At 48.0% G+C, this 25,965-nt stretch overlaps 8 protein-coding genes across 8 annotated transcripts; 3 read left to right on the forward strand and 5 right to left on the reverse strand.

Moving 5' to 3' along the window:
* Positions 1-1,288: 1,288 nt before the first annotated feature.
* Positions 1,289-1,954, reverse strand: TREMEDRAFT_29841 (uncharacterized protein; the record flags this gene model as incomplete). Its single annotated transcript, XM_007003798.1, has 2 exons — positions 1,289-1,414; positions 1,772-1,954. Coding segments are annotated over 2 exons (309 nt in total), but the record flags the coding sequence as incomplete, so codon positions are not given.
* Positions 1,955-2,403: 449 nt separating this feature from the next.
* Positions 2,404-4,627, reverse strand: TREMEDRAFT_43706 (uncharacterized protein; the record flags this gene model as incomplete). The annotated part of the gene is made up of 12 exons (XM_007003936.1): positions 4,551-4,627; positions 4,421-4,504; positions 4,231-4,355; positions 4,072-4,186; positions 3,935-4,020; positions 3,652-3,891; positions 3,554-3,603; positions 3,235-3,346; positions 3,132-3,187; positions 2,940-3,087; positions 2,655-2,817; positions 2,404-2,607 (listed from the first exon to the last, which is right to left on the reverse strand). Exons 1-12 carry the CDS (start codon positions 4,599-4,601, stop codon positions 2,404-2,406), a joined length of 1,434 nt encoding a protein of 477 aa, XP_007003998.1. The 5' UTR covers positions 4,602-4,627.
* A 192-nt stretch (positions 4,628-4,819) lies between these two features.
* TREMEDRAFT_29420 (uncharacterized protein) lies at positions 4,820-5,689 on the forward strand (the record flags this gene model as incomplete). Its single annotated transcript, XM_007003761.1, has 3 exons — positions 4,820-5,063; positions 5,112-5,452; positions 5,531-5,689. 3 exons carry the CDS (start codon positions 4,820-4,822, stop codon positions 5,687-5,689), a joined length of 744 nt encoding a protein of 247 aa, XP_007003823.1.
* Positions 5,690-6,613: 924 nt separating this feature from the next.
* TREMEDRAFT_68470 (uncharacterized protein) lies at positions 6,614-9,170 on the forward strand (the record flags this gene model as incomplete). The annotated part of the gene is made up of 15 exons (XM_007004240.1): positions 6,614-6,761; positions 6,830-6,937; positions 6,984-7,060; positions 7,153-7,246; positions 7,306-7,331; positions 7,377-7,532; positions 7,579-7,781; positions 7,831-7,846; positions 7,893-7,930; positions 7,982-8,040; positions 8,086-8,145; positions 8,287-8,620; positions 8,685-8,796; positions 8,845-8,938; positions 8,989-9,170. The coding sequence occupies 15 exons, from the start codon at positions 6,614-6,616 to the stop codon at positions 9,168-9,170; spliced, it is 1,707 nt and encodes a 568-aa protein (XP_007004302.1).
* A 235-nt stretch (positions 9,171-9,405) lies between these two features.
* Positions 9,406-10,426, forward strand: TREMEDRAFT_61846 (uncharacterized protein; the record flags this gene model as incomplete). The annotated part of the gene is made up of 6 exons (XM_007004136.1): positions 9,406-9,506; positions 9,581-9,654; positions 9,704-9,770; positions 9,825-9,939; positions 10,054-10,118; positions 10,168-10,426. The coding sequence occupies 6 exons, from the start codon at positions 9,406-9,408 to the stop codon at positions 10,424-10,426; spliced, it is 681 nt and encodes a 226-aa protein (XP_007004198.1).
* A 776-nt stretch (positions 10,427-11,202) lies between these two features.
* Positions 11,203-12,344, reverse strand: TREMEDRAFT_29554 (uncharacterized protein; the record flags this gene model as incomplete). Its single annotated transcript, XM_007003774.1, has 7 exons — positions 11,203-11,273; positions 11,319-11,462; positions 11,508-11,701; positions 11,744-11,844; positions 11,889-12,040; positions 12,082-12,141; positions 12,194-12,344. The coding sequence occupies 7 exons, from the start codon at positions 12,342-12,344 to the stop codon at positions 11,203-11,205; spliced, it is 873 nt and encodes a 290-aa protein (XP_007003836.1).
* A 4,212-nt stretch (positions 12,345-16,556) lies between these two features.
* On the reverse strand, positions 16,557-18,597 carry TREMEDRAFT_38758 (uncharacterized protein; the record flags this gene model as incomplete). Its single annotated transcript, XM_007003892.1, has 11 exons — positions 18,210-18,597; positions 17,883-18,043; positions 17,802-17,838; positions 17,646-17,756; positions 17,315-17,503; positions 17,056-17,165; positions 17,002-17,015; positions 16,931-16,943; positions 16,867-16,888; positions 16,649-16,824; positions 16,557-16,603 (listed from the first exon to the last, which is right to left on the reverse strand). Exons 1-11 carry the CDS (start codon positions 18,349-18,351, stop codon positions 16,559-16,561), a joined length of 1,020 nt encoding a protein of 339 aa, XP_007003954.1. The 5' UTR covers positions 18,352-18,597.
* Positions 18,598-19,235: 638 nt separating this feature from the next.
* On the reverse strand, positions 19,236-25,950 carry TREMEDRAFT_71520 (uncharacterized protein; the record flags this gene model as incomplete). Its single annotated transcript, XM_007004308.1, has 19 exons — positions 19,236-20,350; positions 20,396-20,445; positions 20,492-20,553; positions 20,703-21,464; positions 21,514-21,572; positions 21,615-21,688; positions 21,823-22,075; positions 22,241-22,377; positions 22,500-22,613; positions 22,701-24,562; positions 24,602-24,650; positions 24,692-24,795; positions 24,838-25,064; positions 25,108-25,150; positions 25,193-25,284; positions 25,328-25,381; positions 25,422-25,525; positions 25,574-25,688; positions 25,795-25,950. 19 exons carry the CDS (start codon positions 25,948-25,950, stop codon positions 20,120-20,122), a joined length of 4,548 nt encoding a protein of 1,515 aa, XP_007004370.1. The 3' UTR covers positions 19,236-20,119.
* Between the last annotated feature and the right edge of the window lie 15 nt (positions 25,951-25,965).

Raw genomic sequence — 25,965 nt, forward strand, 5'->3', positions numbered from 1 at the left:
ATTATCCCTCCTCCTCTCTCCCAAAAAAACCCAAATCTACACACATAGTTGATGGTATGGCTGACCAAGGTAGAGAGCAATCCCACCTGGTTTATCGAAAAGGGATCAAAGACTGTTAAAGAAGATTCGAAAGAGAGCTCATTATCTTGACAAGGTCAGTCGTCCGTCGTCTGTGACAGAAAAGAGGTGGCTACAAAGGATTATGCTGATGAGCAGGGTATGAACCTATGTGGTTTTCGAGTAGGCTGGACCTTCTGGATCGGTGAGTGTTCTAAAGCTTCCTGATTAATCATGTATTACGACTTGAGAAGACAAGGCTGACGAGGCAGGCTTCGTTCCCTTCGTTGGAGATATCACCGACGCGTTGCTCAATTACACACTTGTGGTCAAACCCGCGAAACAATTGGATATACCTGATTCTCTCCTTCAACATATGTTGGTCAACAATGCTATCTCTGCCGGTCTAGGGTATGTCACCTCTCCCCCTTCATCCTGCCCGCCTCACCCTTAGTCCTTTCACTCTCGACAGTTGAAAACTTCATCCCTAGCTCATGTGACACGACTGACAATCAGGTTTATCCCCGTAATCGGTGACATCGGTCTGGCGGCTTTCAGAGCCAACTCCCGTAATGCTCATCTGTACGTCTAAGTTGTCGACCGCGTGGTATCGCTAACATGTATAGTGTCGAAGCTTTCCTCGTCATTCGAGGTCAGGAATATCTCGCCTCTTTGGCACAAGGACCTTCAGCAGTGGAGAATGGAGGTGTACCTCTGGGTGCCAATCCAGCAGATGTAAAAGGAGTGTTCAAACCTGGTTCTGGTATGGCCATGGATGGTGAACAAACCGTTTCCGTCTCACCTACGAAAAAAACTGGAACGGTGAAAAGTCCACCTTCCTCCGCGGCTCAAGCGACAACACCTTGGGCACCGGGTACTCCAGCTCCTGCCACCGCTAAAGGGACTTCAAGTATGTCACCTACAAATTCGGCCAAAGGGACGAACGGGGTAGCGGAAGGTAATCAGACTCGGGGAACGTCGTCCGGGTTAAACTTGGGAAATCTCTTCAAGCGTAAATGAAAGCGTCGGAGGAGGTGAGGAGGAGGGAAGTGGAGGACAATGTCAAGAGTGGGAGGATGTGTAAGATATGACGATCTCACGACTTGTTACGGTCTATTTACATTACTTCTTTGCGTGATCTCTATACCTACTGTGGGATATTATATGCATAACTCGTCCCGTCATTCGATTCATCCCCAATCACCAAGATGAGAAGAAATTCATCATAATCTCAGAATTGTCCTTCTACGAAATCAAGGCAGAAAACTCCGTTGACTTGGTATTTGGCTCTTGCTAATTTTTTGAAATCGGCATGGGCGGAGTCATGGTCAAGGTAGTAATCGGCGTGCTCTTTGTCCTAAATTTTAGCACCGAACATAACGAAACAGTACAAGACTCGTGAACCCTAAAGTATGGACCTTGAAGGGGAGGGGGAGGGGGAAAATGCCACCGACGTCATGGGAGGGAATGTGAAGATGGTAATCCGTTGACGTTGACTATGCAGAGGTAAGGGAAGTACAGCCCAGGCATGCCAAGGTAAGTATAGGAAGATAGGCGACATATAGAACGTAACTCGACACATACGAATAGAAAGAGAGTGGAAGGATGATTTATGTAGAGAGGTAAATAGCAATGAATGGAGAGCGAAAACATGAAGAGGGGTGAGAGGTAACGGACAGAACAAAGAAGATTATGAGGAATAAAATTTACTCACGTCGAACTCCACAATAAAAACAACTTGCATACCACCGTCCATTCCCTCTGGACTTATCTGTTTCCCACCTCTAATTGACTTGATATATCTCTGTCCATTTTTGTCCAAACAATTCTGTGATAAAGTTTTGAATTTCTCCACAAAGGAAGAGAGAAGATCTTCAGAAGCTAGTTTGAACGCGACTTTCTGTCAGCATCTCTCCCCACAGTCCACGGACCACGGGACGCAACAAGTATATGTTGGTACGATTGCGGGGATGGAATGACCCGATGGAAAGATGAAGTAACACAAGGATTGAAGATGTGGGTAATGAGTTACGTACCGATATGTTGATAAGACATTTCGATCGTGAAAGAGGGGGCTTAATAGAATACAAGTGCTAATGAACACGAGCTGGTCTTTGAAAAAAGATAGTGACCTTGTGATTGAGAGAACGTCCCTCATAGAGAGACACCGGTGACCGAAGTAAAGTGGAGGTACCAAGTGAGTGGGGCACCACATTCTTGCGCCATTGATCTCATTGAGGCCTGCGGGTAGTCCATGCAATGCATTCACAATTGTATCATGTATGGATGATAAGATGAGCAATGAGTTCTTGAAATGAGACGAGATGAGAGAATGGACATGAATGTTCAATCCTTCCCCACTCTGCCCCTTAAACCAGATAGGAGGATATCCCGAGGTCGTTCCCCTTTCCTCTTCGCTTTCAGATGATCCGCAATGAGGAAAGCGACGTCGAGGGATTGTTCATAGTTGAGTCTCGGATCACAATGTGTGCGATAGTTGAAAGAAAGATCTTCATCTTCCAACTCCATAGATCCTCCGATGCATTCGGTCTGAGTTATCAGCTGAGATAGCGAAGAGCAGTGGAGAATCAACTGACCACTGAAAACCCTTGCTCATTCACCTCACCCGTCAATTCGAGATGCACCCCACCGAGTATAGTACCTTTTTCACGATGAATCCGCATGGATTCGGTGATTTCATGGATGACATCGACGAAATGACGGGTTTTCAATGTGGGATCGGTCTTGGACGATTTAGTACTGTGACGTCAATCACTGATGACTAAAACTAGCCATCCGGACGTCCGAACTAGGGTTTTTGGTCACCTACGAGTACGTTTCCCAGGAGGAGCGAGAGAAAGGGGTCGCAGTGACAGACTCACTTGCCGTGCATCGCATCACATTGCCATACCACGACATGATCAGTCGACTTTACAGAGTCAATGTGCCCTGGCAGAAATTCGGCCACTTTATCCGCTCCGTACCTTCCAATGACAGTCACTTTGCCAGGAATTCTATCTGGGTTGATCACTGTCGATCAGTGGGGTGTATCGAGGATGAAAATGAGTGCTCACCGTTCAAAACTCTCACCAATTCGTCAGCCTTCATAGTTGGTCCTACTTTGATCCCACTGCCGATCAGCATTCAATATATCATGAAGACGGACGATTCGCTCACATCGGATTAGCGATCCCCCTGAAATACTCCACATGCGCTCCATCGAGCTGACGTGTTCGATCTCCAATCCAGATGAAATGTGAAGACATGTTGTAGTATTTTACCTCTCCATCTGGTCGTTTTTGTCCATTTTGAACATGCATGGACAGGCTAGAAACGCTGTCCGACAATCCCGGTGATTTTGGTATACGAACCGTTCTCGCAGGAGAATGAGGGAGACTGCTCGCCGCACCGACTCGAGCATGTGAACTAGATCTGGACATCGGAGGGCTGTGACCTCGAGTGGGAGGTGAGGAGAACGACTGGAAGGATGTGATACCATGTTCACGAGTGAATGCTTCTTCATACTCCAGTAATAAAGCTTCATGACTGTGAAGTTCGTAAGCCGATTATCATAAATTAAACCGATCGACGTACCTCGTGTATAGCGAGACCGTCTCGGCACCACCTCTCTCCAAGCCCCCGCTACCACCCGTGGCAACCTTCATAAAATCCAAGCTGTCTTGCAGGCTTTCGATGACTCCACTGAAAGCTGCTTGTAATTGTGGGGAACGCACGTGGGAGAAAGACCAGTCGAGAGGTTTATGCAAGTTGGCAAAACCTGAAGAGAGAAGAGCACGGATGTAGTTGAGAGTGGCAGTGGAGTGAAAGTATGCACTTGGAAATAAGTACATCTCTTTCATTCATTAAATGGACTCACCCAAGGAGTCTTTCAGGATCGGGATTTCGATCAGAAGGATCATAGCCATTGACGTTATCCCCACGAAAGCTCAAAACCTCCTTTTTCTCTTTACTGATCGTCGTGGATCCATTAGAGCTTACATGCTTGACATCGACAGACACCACCTCTGTGGGCTTGCTCCGAGGTTTTGCATATTGTCCTGCGATACGCGCTATACGAACAACGGGAAGTCGAGATCCATGAAGAATGATGAGAGACATGAGAAGAATCCTGAGGGTTTTAGACGGTCTTTTAATGTCGAAATAGATACCCACAACGACAATTTATGCTCGATGGGATCTTGAGAACAGTCATCGAAGAGCTCTGCGCAGTCCCCCCCTTGCAGAAGAAAGGCCTTGCCCACAGCCACATCTGCAAGCTCGGACCTCAAGCGGTCAATCTTCCAGTCAGCATGAACATGGGAACAGGTCACTCAGAATAACGAATATGTAAAAAGAAACATACCTCTACAGGGGTGACCAGAGGAGGTAATCTGCGCAGCTTGGTCAACACCTTCTCAAGGTGCTCTTTGTCTTCGTAGACGACGTCCTGTGAGATGAGCCGGGAGAGCATTTGTATGGGAGAGACAGCACACCTGAGCGATGGGCTTATCCCTCCAAGAAGAAGGGGTCCATTGTGGGGACATATTACTGCAGCTGACCGAGCCTCTTTGGTATGGTTGAAGAAGTAGAGTGAATATTCACACAAGCATGCCATGGTTTCGATAGATGCGACTCGATCGATCGCTCTTGGTTAGGCGTGCTGATTTGGCCTTGGCTGTGCTGTACGTGCCTAACTGAGGCCACCCTTCGAAATCTCGTTCCTCCGTCCACCAACATTTTCGAGTGTGTAAAATCCCAAACCATGGCCTCCACCAGCACCTCCAGAGTAGGCATTATAGGCCGCAGAACATTCTCAACCTCATCATCACGACCTGCTCCCCGAATACGTCGCTGGCAATGGAACAAACTCGACTCGAAATTGCAAGATTCCTTTGTGGAATACAAATTTGATGATGCAACCTCATTAGGATGGCTGAGGTTGTTCAAAATACGAGAGGCTCAAGAGTTATTTCGGAAGATGGAAGTCGACCGGGAAGCGTTGAGAGGTAGGTCAATGTTGGTCTTCTCGGTCAATAACTGACTACTCTCCACAGCGCAGAGTAGACCGTTCATCCCTCCTCCAAAAGGCGCCATCCGTCTCACTACCACAATCGATCTATCTGAACCAGACTCTTCTCGACATATGCGTCAAGTTCTCATGGTACCCGTTGATGGACTACCTCTGAAGGGCTCGGAAGCTACTCATCGACTGAAACTGATCGCTGGACCCAGATGGACACCGCACAGACCAGGAAACGAGATACCAAGTGAGGGTAATGATGAAGTGGAAGGGAAGGAGGGATGGATCAAGATCAGCGAGGATAGGTTTGAGAGTATCAATATGAATAGGAAGAGTACGTTGGATATGCTTGAAAAACTGGTGGACGCCGCCAACGTGAGTCCAATTACCATCAAAACGCCTCACCGTCCTGGCTTGGATGCAGCCGTGGAGTTGTAAACGCTGATCTCTCAGGATCCCAATTCCCCTCTTTCCACTTCTATTCCTCTCGATACGAGGCATGTACTTGCCAAGCAAAACAAGGAAAATGTCTCTCGACGAGCGAAGATGGAGGTCGTTGGAGGGGTTCGAGGATTTCCTCGGGAATGGTTACCTCAAGTACAGTCGACATGACTATGCAGCTCGCTGCTACCTATGCGATCGTTTACGAGTGATACGTGTTGTGTCTCCCATTCCCCCTTCCCCCTCCCCCCTCCCCCCTCCCCCCTCCCCCCTCCCCCAAGTGAACTTCACCGGGAATATCGATACAATGTTCAGCCACTCCGAAGACCACGAGATGGCAGCTCCTGTACCGGCCAGGGACGGCCAAAGTTCTCCCGCCGAGCTCGAGCATGTCAACGATCAAGCTCAAAACCCCGTGTCAAAAAGCTCGAGGCTTCGGTACTCAGCCACCGGCGACCGCCGTATCTCTGGACGCCCGATCACTGCCACGTGACGTGCCTTTTTACAAGCAATTTTAGTGCAGTTTCCCGTTTTCCCCGGCTTTTCGGTATCGGCTCCGCATGTTCACCCATCTCGTATCTTTACAAGCAACCGATAGTGATGAGCAACCGCGTGGAGCAAGCTGGTGACCATGCGAGGTACAGAGTATATCTTAGCTGACATGAGCCACAGTCTTTTGGAATTCGACTGATAAGGAATCGAATAAGCTTAACTCGCGTGCGTCATACTCCTTTCCCTTCCCGTGGTTCTGCAGTCTTACTCGGACATGAGGCAGCCGATCAAATGGTTAGTCTCAGATAAGCGACAAACCATGGCGGACCAGTGCAGGACATGAGAAAACGCCCATATGTGTGGAGCACAGGGACTGACAGCCGCATGACGTCTCACTTCTCACGTTTTCCCCTTCCATTGATTGGTCAGCGGGTTTTTCCGTTCTTGACGCTACCAAGGTCTGACGTCTTGTGACCTGTTACAGGTGGACCTCAAAGTACAAGAACTCCCCCTGGTTGATCACAACTTCCCGTTTTACTAATTTCTCGCTCGTCGAGCATTTTCTTTTCGAATCTGTCATAGAAAAGCCAAAAGTTCTTCGACATGTCAGACATTGATAACACGACGAACAATGGGGCCGCCAAGGGCTACGAACATAAGGAGAAGGATAGGGGAGAGGTTGTTGTGGGTGCACCCCCAGCTTATGATGCGGAAAAGGGTCATGATCACACCGTGGTTCTCGCCGAAGATGGTGGGTTCCTCGGATCTTTTCCTTTTCGAAGAGAGGGGCTAATGAGCTCTCAGCCGATGAGCGACCAGATGGTGCTGTGCATAGAACTCTCCAACAACGGCATTTGGCAATGATCGCTATCGGAGGAGCTATTGGAACTGGTCTCTTCATCGGTTCCGGCGGTGCACTAGCGTCGGGTGAGTTTCCCTTTCTTGGAGTCAGTTCTTGACTAAGCCTATCAAGCGGGTAGTGTTGGAGTCTGGCTTGCATACGCTCTGATGGCCGGCATGGTTTGGACGATGATGATTGCTTTGGGCGAGGTGAGTTTTTTTCGGGTTCTTTGAGATAAAAAGGCGGATATTCGTAAAGATGTCCATGTTACAAAAAGGTTAAGGGAGGTTCTAAAAAGCAGATGGCCACAACGTATCCTGTCACTGGTAACTTTGTGACTTATGCCGCAAGATTCGTAGATGAGAGTTTGGGATTCGCCTTGGGTATCAACTACTGTGAGTCGTTGTTTTCTTGATTTTGGCTTGAGAAAGACAAATACTTACATTTACTACAGGGTATTCTTATGCCATTACTTGTCCTGTATGTTATCTCGATTCCTTGGTTGTATTTGACGCTGACCGATAGACGGAAATTGTGGCCGCTCAGATTCTTATCAGTTACTGGGACAAGCACACACCGGCTGCCGCGTACATCACAGTCATGTTGGTATTAGTTTGGGCTCTCAACCTGTGGGGGACTCGAGCATACGGTGAAGCGGAATTCTGGTTTTCCTCCCTCAAGGTGAGACTCATACTTCTGTTTAGTCGGAAAGCTGCTGATGGATGAGGTCCTGACAATTGTTGGACTTATCATCTGTGGAATTGTCATCATGGCCGGCGGCGGTCCTGAGGGTCACGCCCTCGGGTTTCATTATTGGAGGACGATCCCTTTCCAACAGATCTCTATCGAGGGTGGTGACGCCGTTATTGGTGGTAGTTGGGGAAGGTTCCTTGCTTTCTGGTCGGCATTCGTTCAAGCTGCCTTTTCTTTGTCAGTTTTTTCCACATGCTACGCTCATGGAGTTGTGCTAATTATTTAGTCTCGGGACTGAGATTGTATGCAGCTTCTCGAAAAGCTATGAGATGGACAACTAACCATTAGATCGCAACGACCGTGGGTGAGGCGGCAAACGCACGATCGTGAGTGTCTTTGGTGTTTTCTCGGCATACGGTGAAAATGCTGATGTTTAGATCTGTAAAGAAAGCCATCAAGCGTGTCTACATGCGACTTCTTTTCTTCTACGTGATCGGTAAGTAATAGCTTCGTGGAGAGACAATTTGGTGCTGATCTATAGGTATCCTTATCATGTCAAATATTGTCTCCCCCAACGACCCCGACCTTCTCAATGGCTCAGGTAAGTCGAGTTCTCTCATCTCTTTTCCCATCCTGTCCGTCTTTCCAAACTCTCCCCCATTCAAAGACCTGAGTGAAGTACTCTCACCCGCCGTTCTGCAGTATGTTTGCCACGTGTCATCTTCGTTGCTGATCGAGATAGGTACCGCGACCGCCTCCCCTTGGGTCATTGCGATCCAACAAGCCGGTATCAAAACCCTTCCATCCATCGCCAATGCTTGTTTCTTACTCTCCGCATGGTCCGCAGGTAACGCCGACGTGTACGCATCGTCCAGGACACTTTATGGAATGGCGAAATTGGGGTTCATGCCAAAGCTTTTCGCGCGCTGCACCAAGAAAGGTCTTCCGTGGGTTTCGGTGATCACTACTTGTTGTCTTGGGGTCCTTGCCTATATGAACACAGGTGGAGAAGGAGCTGTTACTGCATTCAACTGGCTCTACTCGATCAGTTCAATAACCGGTATAATTACGTGGTGGTACGTCTCCTCTCTTCCCTCTGTTTCCCGGATTACCAACGCATCGATGCTAATGTACTTTCAGGACAATCCTCTTAAGCTATATTCGCTTCTATCATGGTATGAAGAAACAGGGCTTGTCTCGAGATGATTTACCTTACAAAGCGCCCTGGCAACCATGGTTGAGTTATATAGGTGTAAGTGTCTGTCCACCAACTTTGTGTCAATCGCTGAGAACTCACTAGTTTGCCTTCTTCTCCGTCATTATCTTCTTCAACGGCTTCACCGTTTTCCTTCGAGGAAACTGGAATACCAGTACCTTCTTTGCGGCTTATATCAGTAAGTCCTCTTGTCGTCTCTCTCCTCAGAAAGAATATCTAACGTTACAGCAATCCCAATCTTCGTCATCGCTTATGTGGGTTGGAAAGTAGTTAAAAGGACACATATCATCCCATTGGCTGAGATCGATTTCTTGTCGGGCCGTCGTGAACTCGATGAGATGCAGGCGCGGGACCAAGTCAAATACAAGCCGGAGAGCACTTGGCAGAAGATTATTGGTACATTGTTCTGAACGAAAGAAGTAAGCAAAGTTGTGATGATTTATGAATGAGGTGGATGAATAGGTTGTCAATAGAACGATGCGTCATGGTTTGTTTACTTTCTAAGGCTGCCTGTCATAGGCCCGCAAGGTAAGAGAAGAGTGAGTGGGATTGCCACACTGATCACCACCGCCACTTGGTTGCATATCAACGGAGCCCCTCACTAACCACTCGTGTACCATCATCAACTGCATCTTTTCTTTAACAATGACTCTCAAGCTTTCATATCCTGCTCATCTTGTGGGGATACTGTTTGGTGCTTGGCTGATCTTCCTGCTGTCTCTACTGACGCCGGCTTTACAGCGAGAGTGTGTTGCTCCTCTACCATAACGACGCTCCCTTCTCAGCTCTCCGCGCATAGACCCTAGATACTAACGGACAGACTAATCTTCCTCAATCGCATCCATTGGCCTCCCAATGCTCAGTTTGACGCTCCAGAAAGGTATGGCTTGGCACGTGAGTCATGTTTGCATATTTGTTTGTTAACAGGTGGACTGAACACCAGCCTTCAAAACTCGTAATTTGTACCTCAACGCTTCCGATGGGGAACGTATAGGAGCCTGGCATATCCTGTGAGACTGTTCGGTTTATTCTGTCCCTTTGCCAACTCGCAGCTGACGATATAGTCCTAGGAAACACTATCTCTCCGTTGAAAAGGGCATTCCGAAACGCAAATTAAACGATGAGATATTCGACAAAGCTTTCGGGGAGAGACCTACAGTCTTATATATGCATGGCAATGTGAGTCCCTCCCTTCATTTCTCCCCACAGTTTCAACTCTGACAAGATATCACCACCTCGCTGTTAGTCAACGAAGATGCTTGAAGATATCCAAAATGAGCGTTGATATCATAGGCAGGGACACGAGCTGTCAAGCATCGGGTGAGAAACTATATGGTCTATTCGGACATCTTTGATTGGTACCTCTCTCCTCCAGCTTTTAGTACTCCTCCGCAAGCTGACCGCTAGTAACGTCTTAGCAATAGACTACAGAGGATTCGGGGATTCTTCTGGAATGCCATCGGAGTTCGGACTGATTACCGACGCTCGAGCAGCTTGGAATTTCGTTTCTAGTAAAATTGGAGCTCATCGTCAACACGGATGGTCGTTCAGCGAAAAAGTCAGAGCGGAGAAAGAGATCATTTTGATCGGCCAAAGTCTCGGTACAGGCGTAGTAGCTGGTCTATCTAGACAGTTGGCTGAGGAAGGTGAGTCTTTCTCTTTTTGAGAGAAAATAACTGACGGATGAGGAATTCATCCAAGAGCCATAGTGTTGGTAGCGCCGTTCACAAGTCTAACGGATATATTGTCAAAGTGAGGAAGCGTCTATATATGTTGTAATGACTGACGATGATAGTTACTGGCTTGCACAATTCATTCCTATACTCTCTCCTTTCAGGATCATACCTCCCTTATTTGGTGAGTGATGCTTGGAGGTCAAGGATAGAACTTATCAGACACAGACTTTCTGAAGAGCTTTCTTGTCTTCTCATTCGACTCTGCATCGGCTTTACCGGTGAGCTGATGTCCCTCTCGGCAGAAACTTGTTATGTGCACTTGCTTACTTTCAGAAAACTGACGCGCCCATTCTCCTCATTCATGCTCGAGACGACCCAGTCATACCTCACTCGCATTCCTCACGTCTATTCTCATATCTACTGTCCCAGACGAAAGATGTGAGGGATAGAGTGAAGGAGACTGTCTACGACGGCTGGGGCCTCGTTCGATCCTTTCCTAGAGATGGGAAAGGAGATGTGATATGGTTTGAGGGGTTGGTGGGCGGACACGATCAGGTCGGATTGGGGGAAGGGGCTATAGATCTCGTAGCGAGGGTGGCGAACCTGTGAGGAGAGAACATCCAATGATCTTGCCGAAGTCATCAAGTCCGACGACAAGCTTGACCGACACACAGATTATGGACGGACGGCACGAGAACTTCCACACCCCCGACGAAGTGGACACGATCATAGAGCATCATATTTGCATACCTGCCCCGTCATCGACTCAAGATCTCGACACCATGCAAGCCGCACTTCCTAAAGCTCTTCGGATGTCTTGATAGTCGACGTCATGCGCTCGGACGTCAGCAACAAACCCGCACTCATGCCAGATCGACTCACTGTCTTCGACCTCTCCCCACCGTTCTATCTGACTGCGAACCTCTACATGGCTAGCATCAGCGGCCTGATCAGCCGTCAGACGACCTTTGCACAACGCCAAGGCGATTATGAAGCTCTTCGAAGCATACGCCGCTCTCTCAAATGCTGTAGTATCAGCAGATTGTAGCAGAATATTGCGACTTCACTCACCTGCAAGTTCCCATGTATCCATTTCCTCCACTATCCTCCGTAATCTAGCCAGTGTCTCGTAACTTTGTCGAGCAGGTATCAAACCTTCTGTCGCTTGCACGTGCACACCAAGTTCGTTTCTGAGCCAGTCGAACAAGGGTTGCCAATGTTCTTGCTGCATGCGTACTAACGCTGGGGGTTCGTCCTGTGGAAATCTCATTGTCAGCGTTGTCTGAATTCCGAGAGAAAAGAAGCACAATACAGTATCAGTCTCCAGATACTTCATGAGAGCATCGATAACCTCCACTCGGATTTTATCGTCTCGTAATCCGTCAATGGCCCGGGAAGCTAGTGAAGTCTTGATTGTGAGCGCAGAGAGAACATTTAGGAGTGATGACATACCACGGGTAGGGCGTGTTGCTTTAAGACCTCATCTTGATTCTCCCATTCATTCGCAATAAGTACTGCCAGTAATCTCCGCTCTTTTGGAATGACGAGTTTGGTTCCAGCCGGAGTTTTGAGATGACGATGATCCAATGCGATGAGGTAGTGACCTAGACATCAGGGCTACAGAATAGACGTGAATGCAATTTACCATTGGGTTCGGAATGTATGTTTACTGTCTTCCAGAACCTACGAAGGGTGATCTCTGCGCCTATCAAGGTCAGCTTGCTGTTCGGGGTTCGGGGTGAAGATGTGAGACCGACGGTTCGTCTGACTCAACACTGGACCCGGGTTGACTTTTGCAAGATGAGCGACGGTGCTCGAGGTCCATCGTCGAGGAGTAATTCTTTGAACTGGGTTTCGAAGAGTCACACTGACTCTGACTGGATTACAGAACGTGCAAAAAGTCCTCATTTTGGGTTTGTGAGAGGTAAATGACCTTAGAGGTGACTTAAGGAGATTGAAACTGAAGGGAAAGAATAAAAAGTGAACGAAATTTCACTCCTTTAAGTTTCGGTTTCTCATCTCTCTCTCTCTCCGTCTCTTGTCTTTGCCATCTTCCCTTTTTCCTCTTCTCTATAACTCACCTCCCTTCTATCCTTCTATATCTTGTTGCGTTCCACTATGGATCCGTTCTCCAACTTTGAAGGTGCTTCTCAGGTCAGTCATGCCCTCCCCCTGCACAGATCTTGCCGCTCACCAAACAGTACGGTATCGATCAAGACGACACGTCTTCTCTCTATCCAGCTGCGCCTTCTGGTCCACCTTCCCAAGGACCTTTCTCCTCTCATCCTCATGGTCAATCAGTTTCAAATCTTGGCGGACACTTTGATACTCTCAGTCTCAACGCTACGGCAGATCAGGACGATAGTGAGCTGGAACAGGTCTTAGATGAAGCTCGTGAACAACAGCCTTTGGGATATGGTGTTGAACATGCCTGCAGGTAAGTGAACCGATCTGTGTAATTTTGATCTGACAATACAGCTATTGCGGTATACACAATCCTCAATGCGTTGCCAAGGTGAGTCAACAAGCTGCAAGTCCGGATATATGACTGATCGTACAGTGCTTGACCTGCAACAAGTGGTTTTGCAATTCTCGTGGCAACACTTCAGCATCTCACATTGTCAATCACCTCGTCAAGGCCAAGCACAAAGAAATTATACTTCACAAAGATGGTCAGATGGGAGAACAGATATTGGACTGTACGTCTTCACGCAGCGAAGGGTATCAAGCTGACTTCAAAGGCTACCATTGTGGCAACAGGAACGTCTTCATGCTAGGTTTCATTCCAGCCAAGACGGAATCAGTCGTCATCCTTCTCTGCAGGTGAGCTTCCCATATCTGACCTTGAGAGAAGCTCATGATAGACACCCATGCGCTTCTTTGACCAGTTCAAAAGATATCAACTGGGATACCTCACAGTGGTCATCTATCATTGACGATCGACAATTTCTCTCTTGGATCATGCGTGTCCCCTCCGAAGCTGAACAACTTCGAGCCAGACAAATTTCCATGGCTCAAATAGCCAAGTTGGAGGATTTGTGGCGAGAAAATCCCAATGCTGGATTAGAAGACGCAGAAGCGCAGGCGAGCGAGGAGGAGATGCAGCCCATCCTCACGAGGTCAGCTATCCCCGGCCCTTTACCCTGTCAAGGAGCTGATCAGACAGGTACGAAGATGCATATCAGTATCAGAATATATTCGGCCCGCTAGTCAAGATCGAAGCCGACTACGATCGTAAAATGAAGGAATCTCAGACGGAAAACGACATCACCGTCAGGTGGGATATGGGTCTCAATCAGAAACGTCTCGCCTGGTTCAGCATGCCAAAGCTTGAAAGTGGGGAGGTACGTTTGGCCGTCGGTGATGAATTGAAGATCAAATTTTCCGGGGCCACGATCGGTGCTGGTGGCATGAAGGGCTTACAAGCTTTGTCAAAGAACGGATGGGGTAGCCAGGAACTTCTTTGGGAGGGCGTGGGAAGTGTCATAAAGACACCCAACAGTGAGTGGGACAGATCGGCGATAGAACGTGGTCAGCCTTCGAGTGGAGCTAACGCCTAGATGTATCTGATGAAATCTGTCTGGAGCTACGCCGAAGCGATGGGGTACCTATCGACTGTACTCACGGTTTCTCGGTGGATTTCATATGGAAAGCCACTAGCTTCGACAGGATGCAAATGTCTATGAAGACTTTTGCAGTGGATGAGAAGAGTGTTAGCGGCTATATCGTGAGTCGCCCTGATCCCTCAGGCATGTAACTGATCTCAGTATCACAAACTTCTCGGACATGAAGTCGAGCCACAGACGTTGCGTACCACTGTAAGTCCCAAGTAATTTATCCCTGCTCTCTCAACTGATCTTGTAGATGCCAAAACGATACTCCGCACCCAACCTTCCCGAGCTCAACCACTCCCAGGTGGCGGCTGTCAAGGCCGTACTGCAAAAACCTCTGTCTCTCATCCAAGGCCCACCCGGTACTGGTAAAACGGTCACATCCGCTTCGATCGTATATCACCTCGCCAAAATGAACCCAGGTCAAGTCTTAGTGTGCGCCCCTTCCAACGTCGCCGTCGATCATCTGTGCGAGAAAATTCATCAGACTGGTCTTAAAGTCGTCCGTCTCGCAGCCAAATCGCGCGAAGCTTTGGCGTCCGGTATCGACTTTCTCGCACTGCATAACCAAGTCGCCAAAGCCGACACTCATCCCGAATTGCAGAAGCTCATACAATTGAGAAACGATCAGGGAGAATTGTCCCAGTCCGATGAACGCAAATACAAGTCTCTGGTCCGAGCATGCGAGAAAGATATCCTTGCGACTGCCGACGTGATTTGTACCACCTGCGTGGGTGCTGGTGATCCTCGTATCAACAGGATCAAATTCCGTACTGTTCTAATCGACGAAGCTACACAATCTGCCGAGCCGGAATGCATGATCCCACTGGTCATGGGTTGTAAACAAGCTGTTCTCGTTGGAGATCATCAACAACTCGGACCCGTCATCATGAATAAGAAAGCGGCTCGTGCAGGTTTACAACAATCTCTCTTTGAACGTCTTGTCATCCTCGGTAACAGACCAATCCGACTTCAGGTCCAATATCGTATGCACCCGTGCTTATCCGAATTCCCCAGTAACATGTTCTATGAAGGTTCCCTACAAAACGGTGTCACGGCACCAGAACGACTTCGCAAATCTGTGGATTTCCCATGGCCTGTACCTGACACTCCTATGATCTTTCATCAGAACCTCGGCACTGAAGAAATTTCGTCTTCAGGAACATCATTCCTCAACAGGATCGAAGCGAGTAATGTGGAAAAGATGGTCACTCGATTCTTCCGTTCTGGCGTCAGTCCCGCTCAAATCGGTGTGATCACACCTTATGAAGGTCAGAGGAGTTATGTTGCTGCCTACATGCAAACTCATGGAACGGCGAAGAAAGAATCGTACAAAGAGGTGGAAGTGGCAAGTGTGGATGCTTTCCAGGGAAGGGAGAAGGATTATATCATACTTTCTTGTGTGAGAAGTAACGAACATCAGGGTATTGGGTTTTTGAATGACCCGAGAAGATTGAATGTCGCTTTGACTCGTGCAAAATATGGAGTGGTCATTCTCGGTAATCCTAAGGTGCTTTCGAAGGTCAGCTCATAGCCCTTTCCAATGCGGCAGCTGACATATAGCACCCTCTTTGGCTTTACCTTCTGACGCACTTCAAGGAGAAAGGTTGTTTCGTCGAAGGTCCATTAAGCAATCTCCAACCGAGTATGATCCAGTTCAGCAAACCGAAGAAATCTCTGGCTAGCGCTATGGATCCTTTCCGACGAAGAGAAGTGTCCGCAAACGAGTATCTCAACAGAGGTATGTCACGTCTCAAAAAAACCTCACTATGACTATGGCTAATTTTCAGGACTCGTGGCTAGTCCTTCTGCCGGTAGATTCGATGCGGGTTATTACCGAACCCACGACCCTTTAGCTCTGTCCGGTCTATCTGTCCCTCCTGCCCCCGATGCCCAATCGGTCATCTCTCAAGCTCTCACCTCCTTCCCCGTTTTCCCAGGAGGCAAGAAGTCCTACACCGGATACGCCGCATCGATCGTCTCTCAACAGCTTCCCGATGACACAGCTAGCATGCTCAACGGCGCTGCTGGCGCTCCGCTCAACGGGATAGGAAACAGGGTCGGTAGCTCGCAATTCGATCGCCTGCCAACAGGGCCAGTACCGGTACCTGGGGGACCGAAGAGAAGGTTGAGCATAGGGAGTATGGCTCCCAGTGACGCACCGACGGCAAGCATGTACAACTATGCTTACAAAACGGGAGAAGACGACGAGAGGAGCGTGGCACCTAGTCAAGCTGGCTATACGGAATTCTGAACTGTCTTATCGACTACGTGCGCTGGATGATCACATCTCATGCGGTTGAAACGCTCCGCATTTGACGATGGTATCATCGACCAGCGACCAGCATCAACCTTGAAGTTGTCCAGAGACACGATACCAAAAAAGTCGGCTACGCCACGGAGACGACTCGTCGATACGATCGTTCTGCTTGGGCTATGGGCTTCTCAACGAAGGCCGCACGCACGGTCAATGATGGTAAATGTCCATGCAAGATCTTCCCATTTGTGACTTTATGACCGCTTTTCTCTCATGTTTTTGTACTGCGTCATGATCAACTGTCCATCAGTAAGAGCGAGACTGACACCTATCGGACTGCTTACCTCGTTGGCCACTAGAGTGACGACGGTATGAGGGGCTATGCGGAGGAAATGCGCCGTGGTACCTTTGTACCAACCCGCTATTCCCTCTGTTTTGAAAGTTTTCCACAAACAATCTATGGGGTTGGTGTACAGTGCTCCTCTGACTCGACCGGTGATTGGGTCTTTGATCGTGTTTTCTACGATATGAGCTCGTCTCATTCTTGAAGAGGCTAGCTCACGATTGTACATCCTAGTCAAGACCTGTCTGTCAGCTACGATCTATTTCCCATGACAAGCACTCACAGTATCTGCTGGTCTGTAGGGAATCATATTAGCAAGGGGAGAGTTTTAAGTATAGTGATGTGAAGACTCACTGCATGGCAGCGCACTAGACATCAGCTTTCAGCAAGTGGAGAGAAAGGACATACCACACAAACACCAGAAATGGAAGAAGCTGTGAGGAAGGTGAAAAAAGATTTGTCGTCCCATCCGTTTTTGACCAAGATGGATTTACCCAGATTATATGAGGGAAGTTGGACTGATGAACCCTGTATCATCAGCGATCCGGTCTCATAGTTGAACCTTGACGAGATAATGGTATAAGACGAGTTGTAGATAATATATTGAGAGGGCGAGGTATCATGGAGTGAAGGATACTTTGAATAGGTAAGAAGTTTGGGAGAGTACAACTTGCCATGGCAGTCCGTAAGAGAGCGGCGTTAACCCCTCTCCATAATCCTAAAACTCCGTCCGTTTTTAGTATCGTTCTGAGAGCATCATATGAACCTTTGTAATAATGTTGTGCGCCGACGGGTAAAGCAGGTGAGAAAGCTTGTATTCTAGCTTTTACCAAGAATAGTGGAGAGCCAAGTGCGGCTATTGGTTAAACCTCTGCAAACACTCCACAAACTCCCCACGTCATACCTACTACGAGTCATCGAGGTGAGTTCGTAGCCGAATGTCAAGGATGGGACAGAGATACGGGAGAAAGATAAAGCAGAAATAAGAATTGACACACCTCCTATACATCCAGTCAAAGCACCTGCGGTCAAAGCGGTTGAAATGAGTCCTTCTGCCGGATCTCTTCCTATGGCAGTATTCAACATCCTACGTATAGGTTCATAGAAACCTTTCAATCAGCTGATGTCCATATATTGAGAGGAGGAAAGCTGACCTAAACGTGAACCATTCAATAAGATTTGATATCCATACTACCTATCAACAGAAGATAACGAAGAGAAATGAAATTGCTTACTGCAGGAACGAGACCTCTTTGTAAACCTCTTATACCTTCATGTTTCCATGTCTTTACAAACACATCAAATACGTTTTTGTATACTCTAGGAGCGTTCGAATCGGCTCTTTGGAGTTCTCCTTGGAGTTGAAGTCGGGTTTTACATACTTCTGGCATGTTTGCTTTTTGGTCAGCTAATCTACCCCGGATCATATTCCCCAGTGAGTCTATTAAAACACATCATGACGCAGAAGAGTTTGGGTATCACCATGATAGGTCTGCTATGTACAATTTTGGACTTGGTGTATTGTGAAGTCAAAGTCAAGATTGTACTTGGGGATAACTCACAAACTGTAACTGCTGCACATCCTGCAAGACCTCCGCACATGAACGACTCGAGTAAGTTTAGAGGTGCTTGCACTATTTTCGTAGGTGTTGGAATGATCGAAGGAGTTGTTGTCGTAGGTATGGGTAGTTGATTTCCGGCCATTGTGAATCTTTCATATAATTCTCGTTCTTCGTTCAAGTAAGTTCGATGGACTAGGTGTGTATTTCAGATTTGAGGAAGACACGACTTTTCCACGGCTATGACCGGGGTACGATGTGATTTCTTCCTCCCGGTGTGGGATCAGACGAGGCAACGTGGAGCTTGGGGTCAAGAAGCTTTCACACTGGATGAGAGGGGATGAGAGGAAAGATAACACGACGGGAGAGGAGATCACAAGGATGAACCGACACAGCACAAGTGAGGAATGGAGGATACAAGAAGGATGATGATGGATTGGTTACCGATGATGAATTTCGACCGGACCGGCTTCGGCTTCGGTCCAATCGACTTCTAACCTTCGATAACTCAACTTGTCCTCTATCCTCAACATCATCTTTCACATCACGACTTGACACGGAAGGAGGAGGTTACCTTAGTTATCAACACGTAACGACGATTGTCAGAGAGAAGAAACCATGCAACCAATCCGACCTACAGTTTCAACACCAACACCAACACCGATCCAACCCCCTTTACAACCTCAAATCCCAATACAAATCTTACAATCCCTCATCCCTAGATTGACTTCAACCATTAACGATATCGATTCTTTTCGTTCCCTTTTAGAACATGGTGCGCAAGATAATATCATGCCTAACTGGTGAGTCGACCATCATATCTTTACCTATCCCACTCTCAAAAACTCCTCATTTCTCGATGGGAATTTTGATACTAATCATAATCATTCATTCCCGGTGATGGAGTAGGTCTAGATGGAGGAAACGACATAGTTTTCAATTGATTTGAAAGCTCATTTTTTAGGGATATAATATTACAACGATATGGAATGCTTTTAGGTCGTTTATCTTCTTTACAACAATACATCTCCCTTCCTTCCTCTACCTCTTCCAAATACGTACCTTCTAAAATTGATCATCCACTTTCTCAGAAAGAAGAGACGAAATTAAAAACAGAAGGTTATTTCCTTCATCCTCTTCAACCTCTACCTAAAACCTCTTTGGATGCTTTAACAGCCGAAACTTTCTTTATGGTACTTTCCACTCAACCTATCATCCCTTCAACTTTCTCTCAAACTCACAACCCTGAGGCTGATGACCCGACGCGAGATGTGGGAATAGAAAGGTTGGGAGAGAAGAAAAAGGAAGAAGTAAGAAGAGCTGAATTGAGGAATATGGGAAGAAGAGATTTAGATGGGGTTTTGGAAGATTTGAAAAGAAGAGAAATGAGAAGTAAACAGAGAGTTTTGGCAGTATTAGAAGAAATTGATAAAAGAGCTGAAGATGTTGATTGGGGTTTGAGGATCCGACCTGAAGAAGATGAAGATGAGGATCATGGTGATAAGAATGAGGATAAGGACAAAAATGGACAGGATGTTATCATGGTAGATTTTGATACTCCGAAAGAAAAAGAAGAGGGAAAACAAAGATGGAATTTGAATGATTATGTTAGATACCTCGATTTTGGGGTTTTACCTGTTGTATGAAATCAGATGTAAGAGGAATCTCATTAGTAGTGTGTTGTGGAAAACGACATGGAGATGGGGGGAAACATCAAATTATTGCATCGTATTCGTATTCGTATATATATATCAATCTCTCATCCATGTCATCAAACTGCAATTTACATCGACCCAACTCCCAACTTCCTGTATACAATGAACGACGATCCGTGGCTTTTGATACTGACAATTTATCCAGATATCGAAGAATCAATGTTCTAGATGGATCAAGAATTCTTGGAGCGATAACATTTACGACTCGTCCACTTTACTCTTGTCCTTTTTCAAACTTTTCACACTGAATCGTCCGGGTGAATCTCGCATACTGGTTATACTCCCCGCGCGACCTCTGACGGTAAGTTTGGAAGGGTTGTTACTTCCGGGAGTCCACTCGAGTCGTAGGCGCAAGAGTCCAGAACCATTTTCCAGTTCTATTGATATATCTGTCGATTGTAACGAGGGAGGTTTGAGATGTCTCCATATCTACTTGTCAGCCTGGTTCAATTGGGATACATAGATTTGACTTGCATCAACTTCCGCTTCGCCTAATTCTGGATCACGTCCAAAGCTATGATGATCTACCGCGTCAGATCAATTTCGATGCAAGGAAAAAGTCGGACTTGCCAAAGACGGTCACGTTGAATGTGCCCGACCCGGGAGTGACATGGAATGAGAATGTTTCATTCCTAATCATCAGCACTCTTGTCGTGATACCATCACCTACTTCCCCCTTCACCATCTCGCAGAGCATACACGATTCATTACTGACGGATTCTCGAATGTAAAAGTTCAGCGCTAAGGGGTGAATGATTGATAACATAAATTATTTACTCACCAATCCGCCTCGCTCCCCTTGACGTGATCAGTCTTATGACTCTTTCCTCCCATCTTCAACTGAACATAAGGTTTTGGACTACCTTTCTCTCCTCCCTTCAAATCTTTCACACCTAGAACAGTGACCATGAGAGTTCCCGTCTCCCCTCCCGACCCACCAGACCCACCAACAAAACTGCCACCGATGGACGGACTGGCAGGCTCGTGAAGTGGGGGTGCCAGCCCATCTGCCGAAGTACCTCTGGCGGGAGACGAAGTGACGTCGAATCCATCTGAAATCGAAATATCGTCAGATTCAGCAGGTACCAGAACTTCTTTCCCCGCTCTGTCTTTCCGTTTCACCAATCCTACTCTTCTCCCTGCTATCCCTCCGATAGCCCCCACGCCTTTACCGAGGCCCATGGCTACGGCCTCGCCTCCATGAAAGACGCCTTTACCAACGCCCACACCAGCACCACCGACGGTAGTGATGGCCCGTCCTGCAGTCGAGAAGGTCGAGGTCTTTTGCCGTGATCGAGCAATGATCTCTGGTTGGAAGAGCAAGCGGATGGAAAAGGTTCCCCTATCGCCTTTTTCATGCACGACGGGGAGGGTCACTTCGGTGGATTCGAATGGTTCCAAATTAGCCAGATCGATGGCGCCTCCACCGAGGGATGTGGAAGTTCCTACTCGATCCCAGTCATTGATCTCAAAGGCGAACTTGGCGCTCACACGGGATGGAACCATAACTTCGAAGGATTCATCCCAGACGGGAGAAAGGTTTCTGCACCATCAGCTTTATGCTGCACGATCTAGCGGTAAGGGATAGTCACTTTTTCTTAGTCTCTGATTTGAAAACTCTTTGACCATTTAGAGTGAATACAACATATGGCTACTTCTCAGTAATGACCCTTCGAATAAGAATACAACTCACGTCTGATTTACCACTTCTGTCCGCGGCCATGAGGTTTTTGGCATGAAGCACGTCCACACGGAGCACGCCCATATCTGTGCGTGAGTGGGAGTCCAGTGCGATATCCTCAGCTTCCCATACCGTAGGACAAGTTGGACAATGATTCATCCATGGAGGCCAAGAGAACCGGTGTTGACAAATGAGTATAGAGGACTGACGAGAGACTTACTGTTGATACTCTCCCTGGGCTCAAGCTTGATATCCACCGGCACGTACCTCGCACTCATCCTGATTAATGACCGATTAGACCCGTCCGCTTGTGAGAGTAAAAAGTCGGCTGGACGTTGGATACATTGCTCCAGGAAATCTTTCGTGTCGCATTTGAACTCGGCCACGATATCATCTTTGTCGCTATCATCCGCAGCGTTGATACGCAGCCAAATCCTGGAGAAATCAAGTTCTCGGACGAAGCCTTCACCGACCTGGTTGTCAGCCTACTACACCTCACTGTCAAGCAGAAGTCCGGCATCGTGCCTCGAAGTCAATGTGACGTCTTCGTGTATTCATCGCTCCGTCTAACTGGGCTCATGATGCTTCACGAGCCACGATATAAGTGAGGGCAGTATGTGCGAAAATGTACCGCTCACCTGGTCCCATGTCGGATGAGTGCTTCGAGCCCTGGCACTGGTATACGCAGGCCAGTAGCCGTCGTCGAACATGACCTCCAACGAGCCTCTCCTGGCCAATTGTCCGGAAATAACCTGGAAGACCAACACTCCACTTTCTGTCACGTCAGTCAGTCTCTCGATGCTAGCTCATGTCCAGAATCAGGAGCCCAACAAAGACCCAGCCCGAAAGTGAGAAAACAGATTGAAACTTTGATGAATTACGAGTTAAGAAACTCACGACAAGACATGATCTCCTCAACGGACATCTCCACCCCTTTCTCAGGATCCTCACTGGCCGTTTGTTCCCCTCCACCCTTACTCTCGCTCGTTTGAGCAGTAGCAGTGGTCAAAACTGAATTCTTTGAGATCTTTGACGCTTGCGACATGACCGACTGCCCTCCGATAGACTGTGATGGTCGGTGTCTACCATTCATCGAGCCATTGACACCAGGACCGTTTGCAAGACTCGTTGACGCTGGGGTGATTGGAGAAGCTACAGCACTTTCGATGACTGAACCATCGGGGTTTGTCTGCTCTTCTTCTATCGCTGTTTCGATCGGATTCTTCTCAGGATCAAAGCTTACCCCTCCCCGTAAAGAGACGGCCGGTTTAAAGTCGACTTCATACACCAACTGTCCCTTGTACGCATTCGCCTTGTCGAGTTTGATTCTATCATTCCTGCCCTGGGGACCTTTCGAGATGTACGGGAACTTCTGATCGTTGTTCGCTTGAGCAAATTCATCCACGCGCACTTCTACAGAGCCGAGTGAACGATCTTTACCGATGTTCTGATAGTCCATGAGTTCCAGAAAGATGTGTTCTCTCAGACTGTGAACTGGCACATAGACAATCTGGTCCCACTCGGGATTCAAGTTGTTGTTGACCACTTCCGTTCGAGCGAGAACCTTGTTATTGCCCATCACACGGACGTACGGATCAGACTTTCCTCCTAAAGCAGCTTCGACATTCTTCACGTCCACCGCTCGTTTGAGCCAGATTCTCAAGATTCCAATTGGGGGAACGTATGCTGAAGACGCATTCATGGATCCAGGCATGGAGACAGGCTTCCATTCAGCTGTCAATCGTATCTTCCCAGCTCGACTGTTGCGCAGAGGGAACCAGTCTTGTTGCCGTTCGTGAGCTTCCAACAGATCTGTAAGACGGATTGTCATAACTCCTAGAGTTGGATCGGTCGCAAACTCTTGTACATCAACCACTTGTAGAGTGATGACCGAGTTGTTCTTCTCAGGAACGAGAAATTCGAAGGCGCTCTCCCATATAGGTTGGTTGGAATGTTTCATCGTTTTTGTCCTATAAGCTTCCTCTTTGCTCCCTCCTAAGAAGACCCTTGCGTAGGTGTTCAAATTCCCGTGCTTGCGCGAGATGTCCAGATCTTTCGCTTGGTGGAGCGTGAGCCGCACGATGCCTGTTTGAGTATCGGGCAGTGCTTCGAACGTACCGTCGGGATTTTTGGCTGGCTTCAAAACCGGGTACCAAGCAATGTCATATCGTAGTTCTCCACGATCTTTACCTCCACCGATGATCTTGCCCACGAGTCCTTCTTGTTCATTGTCTTCCTGAAGCGTCTGAAGTTCTTGAGTTGCGGTACCAAGCAGATTGTCTGGTCGGTGCTCGTTGTAGTCGTATAGTTGTAGAGCGAGCACCTCAGCGAGGTTGTTCAAAAGGACGAAGTGTGTCTCACTGAACGTCGGGTTCGAGCTGGACGATATAGTCTTGGTCTTCGCGATTGCTGGTTTGGACCCAAGAGCGATGGATACATAAGGATCAGGAGCCCCTCCACCCAACTTGACTGCTTTGAGTCCCCTTGCATTGATGATATGCACACGAAGGACCCCAATAGCGGAATCTAACGGGGTCCCAGAGAGCAACGCTTGCAGGTCGATGGTGAAGACGTTGGGATCGTACATCATCGGACCGAGATTGGCGTGTACTTGGTCACGGATGAAGGGGGCCAAGCCCGGAATGTTGTTGATGTCAAAGCCAAAGTCACCTCCGATCGGCTTGAGGACGTAATCAAATGTGGGCTTCTCGATGAAGGACAGATCGACCGTTTGGATATGAGGAAAGTTGGTCATAAGCTTCAGCTTGATCCTCATGCGGCCGGTGAATGACATGTCCTCGAGCAGGATGGGCAGTGATTTCGAGACTGGGCCTTTGCCGACTCGGATCGATAAAACGACCTTTGGGTTTACACGATTTTGTGCTTGACGTGGAGTGATATCCATCAGGTCATTGGGAGTGAAGGAGAGAGCCCAGTCCATGATGACCACGTCTTCGGGACTGAACGTTAGCGTGGCCACACGTGTGAGGCGCTCTCACGTCTTTGGGAATGTCCTGACATAGTCTATCCTAGGAGCTTTTGTACCGACTGTTACGTCAGCTTTGGATGGTATGCCAGGAACCACTGACGAGTGAAGGTCGTCATCCTTATACTCTCCAAGAAGCTCGGGGTGTTCGCTTCTAGAACCGCGTCTACACTGGCTACGATGGTCTGACTAAGCACAGGCTCATAACTACTGGTCAGCAATTTATCCCATGAGCATCGAAAAACCCACATGAGCCAGAAGCGTTCTAGGAAAGAGTTCATCCAATCCGCACTCTCCGTCTCTGTAACAAGGCGGGTCTTGACAAGCTCTCGTTGAATATCGTCTCTTGCTCGGTGTCTGGTACGAGCGATAGACAGAGTGTAATATGAAGAACAGAAGGCAAAAATGAGTATGATCCATCCCCAGCCAAGATGAATGGCAGTCATGAACCGAGTTGCAAGTACGGCGAAGAGTATCTGCTTGTTAGGTGGGACTCGCTCGTGAGGGAGAACAACTCACGACCGCGGCGTTATGGTACCATGCCCCGTACGTTTGCTCCGACCTTTTTATCAGCATCGTCTCTCCCTCATGTAAACAGACTTACAGATAGTCGGCGAGGACACCCAGCTGCTCTTGCGTTTTAGCATCCCCACTTCCTAAATCCGCATTAGCCACCCGTTGCCAACCTGCCAGAACCTGTCCAGTCAGTATCCATCAGAGGCATCGATACGGTCCTCACCCAAGTCGGAACGGACGGCGCGGCTCCCGCTGGTACAGCGCCTGGCATTGCAGCCTAAAAGTCAGCTGAGACGTCAAGATTGTTGATAGCTTACCGCTCCCACTTCCTCCCCCTCTGCTCGGGACGTTTTGTCAACATCGTCAAGAGTGACCGTCGGTCTGGGCACATTGGCTTTGTTAGAGGTATCTATAGCAACGGCTAGGTCATCAGCTAAGCTCTTTCTCTACCTAAAAATTTCTAGCTCACCTCTACTCCCCACACCGTGATTCTTGATAGAAGATGGACTAGGTATTCCCAACTGCGCTTTTGCTTGTCCTGCCGCTGCTGCTTTTTGTGCTGGTGAAGCATCGGGGTCGAAAGCCTTGGTCATCAGCAATCTATGGTATCCGTGGTGCATCTTGACTAGATAGTTGTTACAATGATATTTGGGAGAAGTACATGTTGGGTGTGATAAGAGAGTCACCCACGTGGACGTTGGCACCCTTTCTCTCATCCCTGGCGATCATCCCGCCTACAGCGACCTTTTCATCATTCGTCATACCCCCTGGACTGGCAGCGGACGCAGAGGCAGGAGACGAGGCACCGTTGACGAGGGCATGGTCTACAGCTTTCACGGTGGACATGCTGGTTGGCCTGAA

The sequence above is a fragment of the Tremella mesenterica genome (assembly GCF_000271645.1).
Source record: "Tremella mesenterica DSM 1558 unplaced genomic scaffold TREMEscaffold_4, whole genome shotgun sequence".
In the NCBI taxonomy this organism is placed as follows: domain Eukaryota; kingdom Fungi; phylum Basidiomycota; class Tremellomycetes; order Tremellales; family Tremellaceae; genus Tremella; species Tremella mesenterica.